Here is a 19,053-nt window from a genome sequence, read left to right on the forward strand (position 1 = left end):
TGAGCTGTGTGCTTCTAGACTGAACGGCCCGGACTGGGGTGTTTCCTTTATGCACATCTGATTTTTCATTATCTGTCTTCACTCTAAGTATCAGCAATAGTTTTGGTCAGTAGTAGTTTTGCTTAGAAAATATGTCTATTCTGTGAATTGTGTCTGGTAGCCAATTCTGTCACAGTAGCGTGATAAACAGGAGTTACTTAGGGAGCTGGATGGGTATGCCTGGGAGGGTTGGGACCAGGTCTGTTTTGGTCCCTTCTTGATACCCCGTCCCTCAACAGTCAGTGGCTCAAAGTAGGTACCTAATGTGCCGTGTGCCTATTTGCTCAGTCGTGTCTGACTCTGTGACCCCGTGGACTGGAGCCTGCCCTCTGTCCATGGGAGTTTTCAGGCAAGCATACTGGAGTTAGTTCCCATTTCTGCCTCTGGAGGATCTTCTCAACCCAGGGATTGAACCCACATATCCTGCATCTCCTGCATTGGCAGGCGGATTCTTTACCCCTGAGCCACCTGAGAAGCCCCTACATATGTGTTAATATTGAAGAGGTGCGTGTGGGTCTAGGGGCCTGCTCTGAATGGAGGATGTGGGATTGAATATGATTATGTCAAAGTCATACTTTGGCCATCTAATACGAAGAACTGATTCATTGGAAATGACCCTGATAACGGGAAAATTGAAGGCAGGAGGAGAAGGAGACAATAGAGGATGAGATGGTTGGATGGCATCACCAAATCAATGGACATGAGTTTGAGCAAGCTCCGGGAGTTGATGATGGACAGGGAGGCCTGGCCTGCTGCAGTCCATGGGGTCACTAAGAGTCGGACACGACTGAGCAGCTAAACGGAATGTCAAAGTCTTTTCAACTTTTTGTACTTTGAAAGCTATAGTTTAAATGTTGGAGATTTCTAGGAGAAGGAAATGGCAACCCACTCCAGTGTTCTTGCCTGGAGAATCCCAGGGATGGGGATGCATGGTGGGCTGCTGTCTATGGGGTCGCGCAGAATAGGACACGACTGAAGCGACTTAGCAGCAGTAGCAGCAGTGACTATATAACATCCAGCTGAAGACTAGCAGGGGAGTACTCTTTCTGCCCCCTTCTGATGCCTATGTCAGAAGCTTTCTCTATCTCCTTTATACTTTAATAAAACTTTATTACACACACAAAAAAAATAATAAATGTTGGAGATTTCTAGATACTTTTTAGAAAAGTGGTGTCATGACTATAGTTTTTCACAAGCACTTTATATATTTCTCACCCACCCCAAGTAATTCTTCTTAAAGCATCTCCTCCCCTTTCCCTGGGTGGTGGTGAGGGTGTCATCTATCTAATCATATAGTTTGACTAGTTACCATCAAACACCACTAAGAATTTTGTGGGGCCAGGGACGTAAATTCCATCTTAACCTCCTTTCAACTTTTTGCCTTATAAGGAGTGTTTCTTGACAAATTTCTCAGTCTTTCAAGGTGTTTTCTGTTCTGTTTTTCCATGAAAATGGATTTGGGATCAGCAGACACTTGTAATTCAGGGTCTGGAACATTGCAAGACACAAGCAAAAGGTTCGTCTAGTCAAGGCTATAGTTTTTCCTGTGGTCATGTATGGATGTGAGAGTTGGACTGTGAAGAAGGCTGAGCACCGAAGAATTGATGCTTTTGAACTGTGGTGTTGGAGAAGACTCTTGAGAGTCCCTTGGACTGCAAGGAGATCCAACCAGTCCATTCTGAAGGAGATCAGCCCTGGGATTCCTTTGGAAGGAATGATGCTGAAGCTGAAACTCCAGTACTTTGGCCACCTCATGCGAAGTGTTGACTCATTGGAAAAGACTCTGATGCTGGGAGGGATTGGGGGCAAGAGGAGAAGGGGACGACAGAGAATGAGATGGCTGGATGGCATCACTGACTCGATGGACGTGAGTCTCAGTGAACTCCGGGAGTTGGTGATGGACAGGGAGGCCTGGCGTGCTGCGATTCATGGGGTCGCAAAGAGTCAGACACGACTGAGCGACTGATCTGATCTGATCTGATCTGAAGGACAGGAGAACACGTTTGCAGAGAGGAGAAGGAAGGAGGGGGAAGGGAATGCTAATAAACAGAGTCAGTGGCTTTTCAGTGGCTGAGTTTCAAGGTGCTCTTTTGTTTTACCTTTACAAATGCCTCATGAGTTCTTCTTTCCAAACGACCCCTTGCCTTCACTTATTTTTTCCCCCTCATTTTCCCAGCTCTTCTTTCTGGTTCCTATTCCAGAACCCAATCCACAGAAATTTTATTCTAGGAGCATATGGCTCATGCATCAGTGTTTCTCAAACCATATAATGTATATAGGAATCACTGGGGATCTTGATAAAATGCAGATTCTGGAACAAAACGTCTGAGGTGGGGCGGGAGAGTACGCATTTTTCACAAGCTCCCAGGAGATGCTGAGACATTGGTCCTAGACTCATACCTCGAGTAGCAGAGAACTCGAGGACACGGCATCAGCCCCACTGACCATTCCCCAAGGCCCCTCAGACCTCCCCGGCCTTGACCAGTCAGGGTCTTTGCAGCCTTAGCTGGTCTCACGGTGAATGTCAGTGACAAGTTTGCAACCTAGGATGTGGCACTGGGTGCCCTTTAGCCTGCGTGTCCACTTTCCCTTATCTGAACTCCAAAAGTAAAATCATCAGAAGTCTGACAGTGCTTTTCGACCTCCGTAGCCATATCAGGACCAGGCTTCTCTGAATCCATCCTGCTGCATTCAAAATGAATTGCATACTTTTGAGACAAGCTCCTGCCAAGAAATATAACCCACATTTCTTTTTTTATGGGCAACAGTTACACTAATTACTGGCGTCATAAAGAATCATTAACAAAGCTAAGAAAGTTTTGCAAGGATGCATCTTTCATTCTGACATGTAAAGTGGTGCCTCCTAAAACTTCAAACTCTGCCTTTAGAACTTGTAAAAGCAAAGCCAAGGATTGTTGAATTTTTCTCTAGCTCTCTCTCGGAGTGTTAACTGGTCAAACTTTCCATCAAAGGGCAGCGTGATAATGTTACATGGCAAGGGTTTCTACTTTGTAACTAGTATCCCGGCTGTGACTTCACACTCCCAGACTACGCAGCTCCCTGCAGACAGATGTGTGAGTAGCTGTTTGTTATGACTGCTTCTCCATAGGAACCAGAGGCATAAAAAAGAGGAGCTAGAGAATTCAATGCTTAGAAATCATAGGCTTCCTCCCTCCACCATCCAACATTCCCTATTTTCCTTTCTGACCCTGCAGTGCCCTTGAAGACAGAGGCTTCCAAGAATCCATGTCAGTTCATCAGCCCTTCTTTGGGGAATACCAAATATACTGAAATGTGCAAGAAAGAATATGATTTTATGACTTACGCCTGACTGAGCTTATAAAAGCCTTCACAAACTTCACAGCGTATCTGTGGTCAGGCTTATGAATGCGGCCAAGCTGGACCAAGTGGTGATCCAAAGGGTAGCTGGCTAGATCTTCCAGTTCCTGGTCATTCCAAGAAGGCCCAAGGGAAAACACGAACAGGGTATAACCTTGACACTTGGCCCTCAAGGATTCTTTCTTTAAGGTTTCCCTGTCCAAGTGACTGGTTTCCCCAGCAGATACCACAAAAATGACTTTATTCCTTCTCAGATTGGGTGTCCTTGAGAAGACATTGTCCAGAGTCCACTGGAGGGCGTGACCAATAAAAGCATCTCCATTTGGCTGCTGAACAGATTCTTCCACGTGTCTCTTCATGAGGCGTTTGCTCTTGTAGGTGGTCAGGTTGAATTCGCTTCTAACAGGGCTCCTCTGAGTGTTGGGTAGGAAGTGAGGGGGACTGAGGCTTAATAGGGCCACCCGGTCTCCGGTGACAGAGGTCTCGGGCTCTGGGGTGATTTCGAAGTGATCTAACAGTGCCCCCAAGAATCCTTGTATGTCTTCAAATTCTGCGCTTCCCACATGCCGGGAGCCGTCCAGAAGGAAAGCAGCATCCACGTAAGATTGCACAGGGGGTGGTCTGGCTTGATCGCAAGAAGCGTCCGGCTTGCATACATCTGCAGACCAAAAGTCATTTAGGGTTACTAAACAGAAACGGACAGAAAAAGGGAAGATAGCATCTCAAACATTTCGACATTTGGAGGCTGCATGATCTTTGATGTTAATATAGTAACTGAATGACTTTGAGGTCAGCAACAGAACATTTCCTAGAATATGGTTTGCACCCTGATCCGCAAAGTACAGATTTTATACTCAGCCCGTGTTTCGAGTTCCATTCACTGACACTATCTGACTCTTTGAAATTAGGTTGCTTTCAACAGAAGTTTCACCTTGGCTGAGTTTTAAGTTTATAAAGATCGACCTGGACAGTTGATCTCATGCTTGTGTGTGTGTTTACTGTATCATGACATAAAAAGGGATGACCTCTCTAATTGATAATATACAGGTTAAACCAAGCGCCCCTGTCGTTTTACACACACTACCTTATTACGAAAAGAAATCTGCTTAAAATGTAAGAGTGCAAAAAAGCAGTGCATCTTTTATTTCAATTTAAATAAAGGTTTATAACTCCATGTCCTTTTTTTTTTTTTTTTTGGTAGAGACGTTAAGGACAGAGCTACCACTTATATTTTATACCTATCAGTTGAAAGCTCAGTATGTATTTATTAAATAAATGAATATAAATACTATATGTTAATGGGTTTTCATAAAATATGAAGTCATTTTAATGTGTGCATATCTCATTTTTTAAAAGAAGGTGTAGTAATAAAACAGAGAGTGCCTTTTACTGAATCTGACCACAATACTCAGAGGAACAAAAAAAACTTGGAAATTAAAGGATCTTAGAGGTCATCTAATCTTCTAATTTTACCAAAGAGCCTGAGGGCAGGAGAATAAAATCATTTTGCCAAAGGACACATCAGTATTTCTAGAAGTATCTGCATATGAAGTCAGTGTTGTACTGTTCGAGGCAAGGCCACACGGTACTGCAGGGTGGGGAGGCCCATTGGCCTGAAAATCAGGATATTTGGGCTGTGGTCTGGCTGTCCCCAGTAACAAACATGCTGTGTGCTCCTGTCCAAGCCTCCACCGGGCCCCAGTTGCATAGAATGAGATGGTTGGATTAGACGCACCTCGAGAGCCCTTATAGAGCCAACACTCTGCAGTCCTACATTTTCAATAACAGTTGATGGTTGCTGCTAAGTCACTTCAGTCGTGTCCGACTCTGTGCAACGCCATAGATGGCAGCCCACCAGGCTGACTCATCCCTGGGATTCTCCAGGCAAGAACACTGGAGTGGGTTGCCATTTCCTTCTCCAATGCACAAAAGTGAAAAGTGAAAGTGAAGTCTCTCAGTTGTGTCCGACCCTTAGCAACCCCAAGGACTGCAGCCTACCAGGCTCTTCCATCCATGGGAGTTTCCAGGCAAGAGTACTGGAGTGGGGTGCCATTGCCTTCTCCAGTTGATGGTTAAGGATGAGCATTAAAGAGACTTTTCTCTTTAAACTCATGTTGATATATGGCAAAACCAATACAATATTGTAAAGTTAAAAAACGACCCAGAGGGATGGAATGGGGAGGGAGGAGGGAGGAGGGTTCAGGATGGGGAACACATGTATACCTGTGGCGGATTCATTTTGATATTTGGCAAAACTAATACAGTTATGTAAAGTTTAAAAATAAAATAAAATTAAAATAAATAAATAAATTGTAAAAATAAAATAAACATAAAAAAAAAAAACACAAAGAGAAATGAAAAGCCACGCATGTGGACAGCCAGTACTTAAACAAGGGCCCAGCTGTGAATAAAAGCGATTAGATGAAAGGGTAATAACCAGAGTGCAGATCCTTAATGGCCGGAGCAAACTTCAGAACTCCAGTCTTGCTCATGGACTCATTAAAGATATAAACTCTGGGAACGCCCCTGATGATCCAGTGGCTAAGACTTACGAGCTCCCAATGCAGGGGGGCCCAGGTTCAGCCCCTGGTCAGGGGAATATATCCCACATGCTGCAGCTACGAGTTCACGTGTCACAACTAAAGATCCCGTGTGTTGCAGCTAAGACCCAGCAAAGCCAAACAAATAAATACATATTTAAAACCAGGGACAGCAGCCTGCCCATTTGCTCAGTTTTGTGGGGTTTCTTAATTGCAGGAAACCACAGCTAAAATACCTTCCATTATGTGCCTCAGAGACAAAACAAGGCTTTAAGCCAAGAAATGGAGCCCAGATCTATCTCCAGACACACGTGGATCACTTCTGACCACAAATCACACTAGCGCACGTGTCACTGAGGAGTCTGAACCCACAGCTGAGAACTCGAGGGGGAAGAATCTGCCCGCAGTATGGTGAGCTCCTCAGGCTGGGGGAAATGACTGATCAGAGGGCAGCAGAGGCCGAGACAGCAGGAAGAGAGGGTTGTTAAGAGAGAATCCCTCTCTCTCTCAGTTGCCACCGGCCCATGAATCACTCATATGGCCAGAAGGAGCATCTCATTGACACACGTGGAGAAGGAGAGGAATTAACGGCTTACTTCAAGGCCAAGTACAGAGTCTCAGGGAGCAGTATAATGCGATCTGTGTTTCTCATAAACTGCAGGTGTCTTAAAACCAGCTTTCTTGATTTCGATTTGGCTGTGAGCAAATTATTTCACCTCATCTGTAAAATGGATCTAATAATCATTCAAAAACTTTAGGGCCATTATAAGGATCAAATGAAACCATTAGAAGGTGTTTGGAATGCATTCCTTGTGGTTCAGCTGGTAAAGAATCCACCTGCAATGTGGGAGACCTGGGTTTGTTCCCTGGGTTGGGAAAATCCCCTGGAGAAGGGAAAGGCTACCCACTGCAGTATTCTGGCCTGGAGAATTCCATGGACTGTAAAGTCCCTGGGGTCGCAAAGAGTCGGACACGACTGAGCAACTTGCACTGCACAGCACTCCACTTGGAATGCATTAAACCCAACAGCCTGAGGAGTAAAAATTGTCATCACCACCATCACTGTTACGTAAAGCAGTTACAGCAGTGTGTGGCTGATAACGAAAGTCTGACAACCGTTAGCTCTCACACCCACCAGAAACCTCAGCGACTCCCACTCTTGTAAGTATTAGCATGTTCAAATTATTAGAACACTCAAATGCAGGTTTTGGCCAGTTCTCTAGCTAGAACTACATACTGTGTGTAAAGCAGTCACAGGCAGATCGGCATCGCAAATCTTTCGGATCCCTAACATTTGGGGCTTTGAGAAAGCCTCTTTCCAATGAGAAATCCATTTCTGTTAACTTCCACTTCCACCGTAAAGCATTTCTTTGGGACTGTGAACATTTGAGGTTTAGAAAGCTCATAAAAGTATTTCACTGCACAAGGAAGTTGGCCATGAGACAGGCTGAGGTTTTCTAAAAATGATTCCTGTTTCCCAGAACGTGCATGAGCTGAGAGGGTCCGTCTGTGGACGAGGCTGTGTGGCAGGGTGAGCCACGGGGAGACTTTCCCAAGACCACTCACGTTGCTGCTGCCGAGTTCCAGCCCCTCCTTTCGATAGTGGCTCACTGTGCTGCTGAATGACCTGAGCAAGTTACACACTCCCCGGGGGTCTCACCGTAGCAGAAAGTACACCGCTGGAGTCCCTCGAGTGCTGGTGCAGAGTCAGCTCCGGATGGGATGATGATGACTTGGAATCTGCCTGTGTCGTCAATCTGCAAGACGCAAAAGTGAGAAGAGCTTCATGGGTGGGGCTGCGGAACCTCCCAGGATGGTTCAGAGAGCTACGGAGAGCAAAAGAGCCCCCTTCCTCTCAGAGGGTCCCCGGGGAGGCACAGTGGGCCCTAAGAACACTGGTCTGGGTTTAAATCAGTGACTCTCCCTTTAGCTGGAGGACAAGCAGCTATGCCTCTGTTTCCTCATCTGTGAAACAGAACAGTCATGTTACTCTTTAAAAGGGCAAGTGTGCAGACAAAATGAGTTCATAACTGAAAAGCATGTTACTGGTATCAGGTAGATACCACCGAAGTCTACCTTCACACCGAAGAATTGATGCTTTTGAACTGTGGTGTTGCAGGAGACTCTTGAGAGACCCTTGGACTGCAAGGAGACCCAACCAGTCCATCCTAAAGGAGATCGGTCCTGGGTGTTCACTGGAAGGACTGATGCTGAAGCTGAAACTCCAATACTTTGGCCACCTGATGCAAAGAACTACCTCATTTGAAAAGACCCTGATGCTGGGAGAGACTGAAGGCAGGAGGAGAAGGGGATGACAGAGGATGAGATGGTTGGATGGCCTCACTGACACGCTGGTCATGGGTTTGGGTAAACTCCAGGAGTTGGTGATGGACAGGGAGGCCTGGCATGCTGCAGTCCATGGGGTCACAGAGTGTCGGACACGACTGAGCCACTGAACAGACTGTATAGCACAGGGGACTCTAATACTCTGTAATGGCCTATTTGGGAAAAGATCCTAAAAAAAGGGGTTATATGTGACTGTGTAACTGATTCACTTTGCTGTATGGCAGCAACTAACACAACACTGTAAGTCAACTATATTCCAATAAAAATTAATTTAAGGAAGAGCCTGTGACGGTCGGGCGGCAGAAAAGGGGTGGGCAGTGGGAACCAAATGGGGATGCTTTGTCAACAGGGGCCTGTGCGCACAGGGTCTTGAGTCTTGCCCAACCCACCAGCAGACACAATCAGTCTTTATTACTTATTAATAATTCATTAATGGTTTTTAATTACTAGTGGCTTTTAATAGGTGTCTGGGCAATCTTTCCAGTGAATCGTGTCATGACTTCGTCTGCACTGTGATCAGGGACCAGGAAAGCACATCCAGAGAATGTGGATCAGACCATGTGACAGGGGCAAAGTCACCTCTCCCTGCCAACTGTCAGGGTGCAGGGAAGCACGTCACAGAACGCTTGGGCTAGAAGGAATCTCAGAAGCCAGTTCTACCGTTTCAGCGATGAGCACAGTGAGCCCAGAGGAGGGTGGAACAAAGATGCCTCCAGCCTAAACTTTTCCGCACATAAGACCTGCCTTCCACGCTCTGCCTGAGCTACCTGGATGACTGCAGTTCTGTACCAAGGGTTCAAACCTACCTCAGAACACAGCTTTCACCGTGTCACCCAGAGACTGCTGCCCCTGGTACACTAGTGTGTGTTCTGTGAGTCTAAATGTGGCAGCTAGTTGGTAACTTAGGCTTCATGTTTAATCCTGTGGCAACATGGTGGTGTTAACCTAAACCCATACTTTCTACTCACCAATGCTAGCGCATGTTTTTTTTTAAACATGGGGGACCCCAGGGGGTCTGTGCTCTCCCCTCCCCCTCCCCCAAGTAATCTCCTAATCAATAAAGTTCAGCAGATGTGGTCTTAGAGATCATTCATCCTGCCACACAGCTTTGAGAAACTACTGTTAGCATATTACAGAAAAATTACCCAAGCTGAGTCGGGGATTTAAAATAAAGGTATCCTATGGTTCACTTTTCATTTTTAATTGGGCGAAAATTGTTTTAAAATGTTGTGTTGGTTTCTGCCATACAGCAACACAACTCAGCCATGATCATGCATATATCAGTTCAGTTCAGTCACTCAGTCATGTCTGACTCTTTGTGACCCCATGGACTGCAGCATGCCAGGCCTCACTGTCCATCACCAACTCCTGGAGCTTGCTCAAACTCATCACCATCGAGTCAGTGATGCCTTCCAACCATCTCATCCTCTGTCATCCCCTTCTCCTCCTGCCTTCAATTTTTCCCAGCATCAGGGTCTTTCCCAACGAGTCAAGTCTTTGCATCAGGTGGCCAAAGTATTGGAGCTTCAGTTTCAGCATCAGTCCTTCCAGTGAATATTTAGGACTGATTTCCTTTAGGATTTCCTCTAGGAAACAGCTCAACTGGAGGCCATGGAATTTCCAGCTGAGCTATTTCCTACATAAATCATGTCCCTCTTGAGCACCCCACCCCTCTAGGTCATCACAGAGTGCCAGGCTGGGCGCCCTGCGTCAGGTTCACTTTTTCGATTGCTCAGTATCCTGTGGATTCAAAGCTGCACCAGCTTGGATGGTCCACAGGTGGGCGATATGATCTTCAGGCTATGGTTCTGGGTGATACCTTGCCCTTTCCTTTCTCAACATCATGGGGCTCCAAAAATGTGTGCATTCGAGAAGATACAATTAATACTCAGTACTCTTCTTTCTTTAGACAATTCTCTATCAACAAAGGAAATCCTTTAGAAAATAAAAAGCTTGGGTGCTCAGAGTGCTGAAGTTTCCCACTACCCACAAACCCCCCCAATTTCACCTCTGCCTCATCACTAGAAAAATCTGTCATGTCAACTATTACACCCAATGTTTCTTTCACTGGGAATGCTAAACAGCAGAGTAAAGGAAAGAAAATAAGGCTAGCCAAAAAGGATACATTTCTTGTAAGTATATTTTAAAGGGAGGCCCATTCTACACTAGAATTCTTCACATGCAGCAAATAAAAGTCCACCAGAATTAAGAGGTAATTGCCCAACAAATTATAAGGGAAAACCTTTGGGACAGAACAAAGCTGAGGTTAAAGTTTTTTCAATCAAAATAGCCTTGCGTTCCAGAAGAATGAATGGCTCATCACTCAGCTTCACACCATCGTGAAAAATGTCCACGATGGGGATCACACAATCTGTTCACTCAGAAACACAGGGGAATGAGCCTGTGTTGTCAGAGCAGATGCGTCTGAGACCTGCCATACACGTCTACACCAGTTTTGAATTTCAGATGGATTCTGCTGAACTCTCAGACAAATGGAGATGTAGAAGACTCACAATGGTTATGAAACAGATGATGGCTTTGTAATATAGCCTCCAAATAAAAATGTATTGTGTCATTAAAATTTTGAGCTCTGCTCCTAAAATACTAACAAATGACATATTTATGGCTGATTCATGTGGCTATACGGTGGAAAGCATTACAATAGTGTAATTATTCTCCAATTAAAAATAAATTCAAAAAGAAGCCGAAGGTAAAATGAAAAGTAGTAACATCATCTCTCTTGAGCGATGCCTGGTATTAGGTTCCCATCCATTTGTTCCGAGCCCTCTGGACAACCCTGCATAGCTCCATCCTCTAGTGGGTGAGGTCTTTTGGTTTTCTACTTACTCTTGCATTCCCAGGGTCTCGGATGGCACCTGGTATATTTCAGTTGCTCACTCAACATATGTAGGATGAATGAACCTTGGAACCAAGCCTGACTTCTGTCTGCATGTCTTAACTCTTTTTCTGCCCAAGGGATGTTGAAGACAATACTGCTCTGGTTTATGAGTGTGATTGTCAAGAATTTGAACCTCCACTGGTGTTCTTTTGAGATAAACTCCTTCAATAAAGGAGCAAGGAGTCTCTAGGTGATTTGGGTAGAAACTCTAAGTGGGATTGTGAGTCCTCCAAAGCTTAAAAGAAAAACTCAACAAAATACATTTTTCTTAAGCTGTATGCGATGCACATACCTGTGAGTGGGAGGGTGGAATTGTGTCTGTTTAAATTTGTATCACAGGTACCATCGATTATTTGAGTCAGGATATTAAGTTGCCTTTTCTGTGACTAAATAAAGTCAAAGGACAATGGGGGCTCCCCCAAAAGACAGGGAATTAGGAGGACTCTGGGCTTCCTTCGCACCTCAGTTGGCAAAGAATCCGCCTGCAATGCAGGAGACCCCAGTTCAATTCCTGGGTGGGGAAGATCCACTGCAGAAGGGACAGGCTACCCACTCCAGTATTCTTGGGCTTCCCTGGTGGCTCAGCTGGTAAAGAACCTGCCTGCAAAGTGGGAGACCTGGGTTCCATCCCTGGGTTGGGAAGATCCCCTGGAGAAGGGAAAGGCTATCCACTCCAGTATTCTGGCCTAGAGAATTCCATGGACTGTATAGTCCATGGGGTTGCAAAGAGTCAGACAGGACTGAGTGACTTTCCCTTTTCTTTGTGTATCCACTCACAGAGCTCCTGAGCCACTGCCTCTCACAGCAACTGCATTAGTGTAGGCTGGTTCCAGCTTCCAATGTGCAAGCATTTTATTTTGTGAGTCTCATACACCAACCTGTTTCTTTTCGTAATTCTGAGTTTGTTCAATGATGCTAATCGCAGTTTCAGCTCCTTAACAATGCAGACTTTAATATTATTAAATGAAGTTCAGTTCACTATCAAGAAACTGATCACAGTCCTAACTAAAACAAGAACTACCATCTTGAGTGTTTGCTATATCCCAGGCACTGGTGCATGGAGCAACATCATTTCATCTTTGCACCAACTTCAGGAAACAAGCACCGCTTTCTGCATTTTATGGAAGAGTACTATATTTCAGTTCTGATCTGCTTAGCTTAGCACTTTCACAGAAAATATTAGGAAGTTGGAGAGGGTCTCTAAAAGGCGTCTTAATTCTGATTCTCCAGGACAGATGAGGTCGCCCTTGCCAGGCGAGTGACCACTCCTAGAGAAGGCCTCAGAGAAAGGCGGCGTCTTGCCCACTTACATTTAGTCACCTGGCCTGTGACAACATCCATCAATCTTGCCTTCAGAAAGTTTCTACTTGAGTCTAAACCAGGGTTTTCCACTGCTATGGCTCCCAGTTTCTCTGATGGGAGAGCTTGCTCTCTTGGAGTGGGCTGGTTAGTTCTCTGCAGTAATAACCCTCCACACACCTCAAGGCAGGGGCTCGGCTGCTTCTCACTTCCCTTTCTCTCCATGTAATAATTTTCAAACACTTGTCTTCCTGGCTCAGGTTGTATTTCCCAACACCCTTTGCAGCGGCACTGCAGTCTCTCCTCATGGCCCTCCCACGAATGGAGAATAAACCAGCACGCTGGGTGGACACCGATGGCCAGAAGGACACTGTGCCAGGTCCAGTGGGTGTTCTTTTTTTGTAAGGAACCTCTGCCATAGAGGCTCTACTCACAGGGAGTTTTGAACATCGCTGTGATTCTGGGTGGTTTATCTAGAAATGCTACAGTACAGTGAATTTCCTGGCGGTCTAGAGCTCGGGACTTCATGCTGTCACTGCTGAGGGTGAGGGTTCAATCCCTGGTCAGGGAACTAAGATCCCACAGGCTGCTGGGCACTCAAGAATGAAAAATAAATAAAGTGTCAATAGAAATATTACGCGGCAAGATTTTTAATCTTCAACCTAAGAGGCTGTAACTGGAATGATCCTTCCTTCATGAAGGGTGGATATTTACACGATCGGTAATGGTATAAACTCGGTCCATAGGTTCCCATCACATAGCAGAGACCAACACGCTGGCCACCTCAGTGACATCCTTGAGTGTCTATTGGCCCTCCAACTTGGTATCTATACACCAGAGCCAACTCAGGGAGTCCTGGAGAATAGAGGCCTGGATCCAAGCCCTGACTCTGCCACGAGTCAGCTGTGTGAACCTGGGCATATGGGTCCACTTCTGCAGACTCGCACTTCCTCAGTGGCTCAGCAGGTAAAGAGCCCACCGGCAATGCAGGAGACCCTGGTTCAAATCTCGGGTCAGGAAGACCTGCTGGAGAAGGGATAGGCTACCCACTCCAGTATTGTTGGGCTTCTCCGGTGGCTCAGCGAGTAAAGAGACCTCCCGCAATGCAGGAGACCCCAGTTCCAATCCCGGGTCGGGATGATCCGCTGAAGAAGCGATAGGCTACCCACTCCAGTATTGTTGGGCTTCCCCGGTGGCTCAGCGGGTAAAGAGCCTGCCTGCAATGCAAGACACCCAGGTTCAAATCCCGGGTCGGGAAGACCCGCTGGGGAAGGGATAGGCTACCCACTCCAGTATTCTTGGGCTCCCCTGGTGGCTCAGCTGCTAAAGACTCTGCCTGCAACGTGGGAGACCTGGGTTTGATTCCTGGATTGGGAAGATCCCCTGGAGAAGGGAAAGGCTACCCACTCCAGTGTCTGGCCTGGAGAATTCCATGGACTCTATGGGGTCACAAAGAGTCGGACACGACTGAGCAACTTTCACTAACTCACTCACTCTGCAGACTCAGTGTTCTCATCTACACAGTGGGAATAACCCTGATTCCCATCTCACACACACACTGCTTGTGTGAACTAAACAGGAAGGTGCGTATCAAGGGCTTGGCACGCTCCTGGTACATAGTAACAAACACTTCGCACAGCTCCATGCTTTCCTGTAAATGCCCCTGAACATGGGCAGAATGACAGAGAAGACTTCTGAGGCAGGTGGCCCTTCTTACCGCAAATGATCGCCGGACGGCAGGCACCTGATTGAAGGCGATCACCACTGGGATGATGTCCAGGGCGCTGAACTCCAGGCCAGCAGTGGTGATGGTCTGGGGGTCCACGGACGGGCCGCCACTGAAGAAGGTGGCGATTCTTCTGGCGTGAGACCCCGGGAGCATCCGCTTGAAGACATGCCTGGAGACAAACCTCATGGCCTTGCCGATGTCCCTGCTGGCCGTGGAGCGCTCGTAAGGGAGGGCCTCGATCTCTCGGAGGAGTCGGTCCTTCCTGTACGTGTCGGAGAAGCGGATGAGGAGCCTGGCGTGGGAGTCATAGGCCAGCACGGCCACGCGCGCGCCTGCGGGGCAGTGGTCCTCCCGGACCCGGAGGCCGCTCAGCAGGGAGGACAGCATCGCCTTCATCCGCACAAACTCGGACTCTGTGACGCTCCGGGACTGGTCCAGCACGAACACCAGCTCCGTGGGGTACACGGGGCACTGAGGCGCTCCTAAAAGGCCAGAACAGGCGCCTTACCATGAGACCACTCGCTTAAAATGAAAAAAACAAAAACAAAAACAAAAACGCGTACATAGAAGGCTAAGTAATTTTAAACGTTAAACATTAAAATATGGAAACAACTAAATCATTAAATGTTAATAACTCAAATAGTAAAACACATACTTAAATATTTAAATCTTGAATAATTAAGATTATGTTCTAAAAACTGACTTTGCTCTCTTAAATAAAGCAAAAGATGAACTCATTTATGAGACAGAAACAGACTCACCGACATAGAAAGCAAACCTATGCCTACCAAAGGGGAAAGGGGTTGGGGATAAATTAGGAGTTTGGGATTAGCAGATACACAATATTATATAAACAACAGATAAACAACAAGCTCCTACTGTAGAGTACAGGGAACTATATTCTATATCCTGTAATCGACCACAATGGAAAAGAATCTGAAAAAGAATATATATACATACACATGTATGTATGTCTATAACTGAATCACTTTTATGTACAGCAAAAACTAACACCACATTGTAATCAACTCTACTTTGGCCACCTGATGCGAAGAGCTGACTCACTGGAAAAGACCCTGATGCTGGGAGAGATTGAGGGCAGGAGGAGAAGGGGACGACAGAGGATGAGATGGTTGGATGGCATCCCCAACTCAATGGGCATGAGTTTGGGTAAACTCTGGGAGCTGGTGATGGACAGGGACCATAGTGCCTGGCACACACCAGGCGCTCAATTAATGCCTACCATTACTATTATTGTTATTGACTTACGCATTGTGAGATAGAAGAGCTACATTACTTAAAAGAATGAGGAGAGTGTTAACTGATGAATTTTTATTTATGTTAGAAAAACAAACTTAACCAATAAATATGCCTTCTTAGAGAAACTTTAAGACTGTTAAACTTGAATGTGTTAAGATTTATTCACTGATTGCAATTCATTCATTCTAATCCCAGTATCCTGCACTTATCACAGTCAGAGATTTATATCTAATTATCTGAGGAACGTTTGCCTCTCCCACCAATTTATGAAGTCTGGAGACAGAGACGGTCTCTCTTGATCTGCCAGATTATTAGTCCCTGCCATGTATCTGGGGTCTCATAAAGGTTGAATGAAAAAGAAGCAAACGAAGGACAGTTCTTTGGAACAGGGACGGGAAGAAGAACAGAACTTTCAGGATGGATGAGATGCCTGGTGTTGAGATGCATGTTGGTAAAGAGGAAAGTTGGGGGATGTCCTTCCCTTGGAGGGGGGCCTCCTCTCGTTCAGAGGCTAGCAAGTCAGCTCTTCCCAGGCGAGCTCAGGACTCTGACCCACAGGATCTGGCCAAGCGGGCCCAAGAGGGGGTCACCTTCTCAGCTGGTCCACCTGGACCTCATCACCTTGGTGGTGGTTTAGTCTTTAAGTCACATCCGACTCTGTGACTCCATGGACTGTAGCCTGCCAGCTCCTCTGTCCATGGGATTTTTCCAGGCAAGAATACTGGAGTGGGTTGCCATTCCCTTCTCCAGGGGATCTTCCCAACCCAGGGATGGAACCCGGGTCTCCTGCATTGCAGGCAGATTCTTTACCAACTGAGCCACCAGGGAAGCCCCATCACCTTAGTGCCAGGCTATCATCTCCTTCTGGTCCTAGACGCTGGGACCTTCACAGGCAAAAGGACTAGCAAGAATAAATGTTCAACCCCTGAATTGCGCGTCTCAAGGCAGAAGGGCAAAATTACTAGCTTCTGAGTCTAATTTAGTGGGCTGAGCAGAAACTTAAAAATTTCAGAAATTTCAAAAAATCAAGGTCACGTCAATCTTACCATAAAAACCGAGTAAAATTGTGACCAAACACGACCAAGTTTCTGCTAGTATTTTGTTTGGGCTGCTATCTCACATGGGAGCAACGGCAGCAATAACAGCATTGCAGCCTCAGCTCTGTAAAGGCGGGAAAAGATACAAGCACACTGGCTGATGATAACAAAAAATTCAAGTTTTTAGAGAAAAACCCCTCAAGGCTCACCAGTGTGCTGCCAGGACCCCAAGGATTCTGAGGAATGCTGGGCTGGACTGTGGAGGCCCTGGGGAGGACCCATCCAGACGTGAGTCCCCACGTGGAGGACCAATGTGCTGACGGTCACTGCACGGCCCAGAGCAAGTGACAATGAGGACAGAGGGAGGCGGACCCAGGCCCCGCCAGGGGACCACCACCCAGCAACGGAGGCCCGTCCAGGCCACTGCCAAGCTGGCCTAGAAGAGCCCCACACGGCCCCTCCCTCTAACGCGAGTCCCCTGGCTTTTATACACATCCTCCCTACAAGGCTCCCCTGGTGGCTCAGCTGGTAAAGAATCTGCCTGCAATGCAGGAGACCCTGGTTCAATTCCTGGGTCTGGAAGATCCCCTGGAGAGGGAATAGGCCACTTACTCCAGTGTTCTTGGGCTTCCCTTGTGGCTCAGCTGGTAAAGAATGTGCAATGCGGGAGATCTGGGTTCGATCCCTGGGTTGGGAAGATCCCCTGGAGAAGGAAAGGCTACCCACTCCAGTATTCTGTCCTGGAGAATTCCGTGGACTGTATAGTCCATGGGGTGGCAAAGAGCTGGACACAACTGAACGACTTTCACTTTCCCTACAATGCACTCTCCCACAGCAGCCAAAATAAACTTTAAAAACTTGTTCATCAGTTCACGTTTACACCTTCAATACTTTTAATGCCCTCCCATTCCATTTTGAATAAAACCTGGCCCCCTAAATGTAACCTACAAAGCCCAGTGGGAAAGTCCCTGCTTCTTTCTCCACTTCTTCACATGCCATGTCCCCCTCGTCATCGTGTCTCTGTGGCCGTGGGCTTCCATCAGGAACTTGAAAACACCTGGGTCTCTCCTGTGCCGTGGCCTTTGCACTTGCAGGATTCTCTGCCTGGATCTTGCAAAGCCAGCTTCTTTTTTATTCTTCATCCAAACTTCAGTGTCATTGCCTTATTGATGAACCCGCCCTTCAGAGGCATTTCTCCCCTCCTCTCTAATGTTATTCTGTAACAGAATATTCCATTCTTTATCTCTTTCATAGTAACTAAAGGATTCTGTAATTCTTTTGCTTGTTCACTTATCTGGATCCTCCACAAGAATGGAAGCTTCCAAAGACAGGAATTATGCCCCTCTTAGTCAGCACTGTCTGGGACAGAGACTGCAACATAATGGGCTTCCAATAAATATTTGCTGAATGAGTGAACAAGGAACCAGAGGGCACAGATGCGTTTATATAAAAAAAAGTATAAGAGTATAAAGGTACGGAGGGAGGGCCATCGCCCTCTGGGTTATAACAGAAACATCATGTATCCAGTTTTTATAATATTCCTGAAAACTGGCCCAGAAAGATATTAAGCCAATTTGGTAATTAACATCAGCCATGATCTCCATAGGTTTTAGCACTATCTGAGCTACACATGTAGCTTACTTACTATCTTATCATCCCTAGCTTTATTCCATGCACTTTTGCCCTTTGCCCTTAATCCTTAAAAACTAGACTACAGACATAAATAGAGAGAGAAAAGGGAGGGAGGAAAATATTATTTTAAATATATAAAAATATTATTGCAAAAAGTCTATTGGTAAGGTAAACGGTACTGGTAGTCATTAAAATGTTAATAATTAAAAGATCAAACACTTGGTTGACAAAGAGTTGTGAGACCTTAAACGAGAGTGATTTATTGGAGGCAGGGATACGGCTGTACTATCAAGAGGGCTTAGATAAACTTTTTATAATTTGGCAGGCAACACAATGTTCTAACTCATCTTTCCAGATGTGCGACATTTTGGAGCTTGATTATAATATGCTATAAATAAAATTACTCACCCTGTCTGCCAGCTGGGGAAGAACAAAAAAAGAAGTTTGGTTATTATTTGGTAGGAGAACAGCATCCTGTATTGTGTAAGAAATCATGGCAACCGAGACTGTACTTTGTGAGTTTTTTGTAGACGACTGAATAAATCAAGGCCACAAATAGTGTTTGAAGATATGCAGACAGATCAAGCATCTTGGTAAAAGCACAGGTCCTTCCACAGAGAAACAGGGCTGGAGACTCAGGAGGGCCATAAGTCAGCAGCAGGCAGCCAGCTGCCAGAGGGAAAGGCTCTCTGCCTGGGAGGGGGCAGCTTATTGCAGAGAGAGGCACCGAATTTGGAAAGTTAAAAGGTCTTAACCCCTTTTCACTCTAAATTTCCCCGTGTAGGTATCTATAGCTATTGATTACATATAGGTACACATATATACATATTTATATACGTGTGTGTATGTGTAAACATCCTCGATAGATTTACTCTTAAGTAAATGAAGCTTTCTCTAGGGATTTGTGTCGAAACAGAATTTCTGGGACACAGA

At 46.0% G+C, this 19,053-nt stretch overlaps 1 protein-coding gene across 1 annotated transcript in view; it reads right to left on the minus strand.

Moving 5' to 3' along the window:
- LOC129644332 (collagen alpha-6(VI) chain-like) overlaps window positions 1–19,053 on the minus strand; it is a 169,226-nt gene that overhangs the window by 13,440 nt on the left and 136,733 nt on the right. The window contains exons 32-34 of the mRNA XM_055569956.1: window positions 14,180–14,673; window positions 7,579–7,675; window positions 3,365–4,036 (exon numbers count right to left, since the gene is read on the minus strand). Of these exons, the coding sequence (XP_055425931.1) occupies window positions 3,365–4,036; window positions 7,579–7,675; window positions 14,180–14,673 (1,263 nt within the window). The remainder of the gene's footprint in view (window positions 1–3,364; window positions 4,037–7,578; window positions 7,676–14,179; window positions 14,674–19,053) is intronic.

The sequence above is a fragment of the Bubalus kerabau genome, chromosome 2 (assembly GCF_029407905.1).
Source record: "Bubalus kerabau isolate K-KA32 ecotype Philippines breed swamp buffalo chromosome 2, PCC_UOA_SB_1v2, whole genome shotgun sequence".
NCBI classification, from domain to species: domain Eukaryota; kingdom Metazoa; phylum Chordata; class Mammalia; order Artiodactyla; family Bovidae; genus Bubalus; species Bubalus kerabau.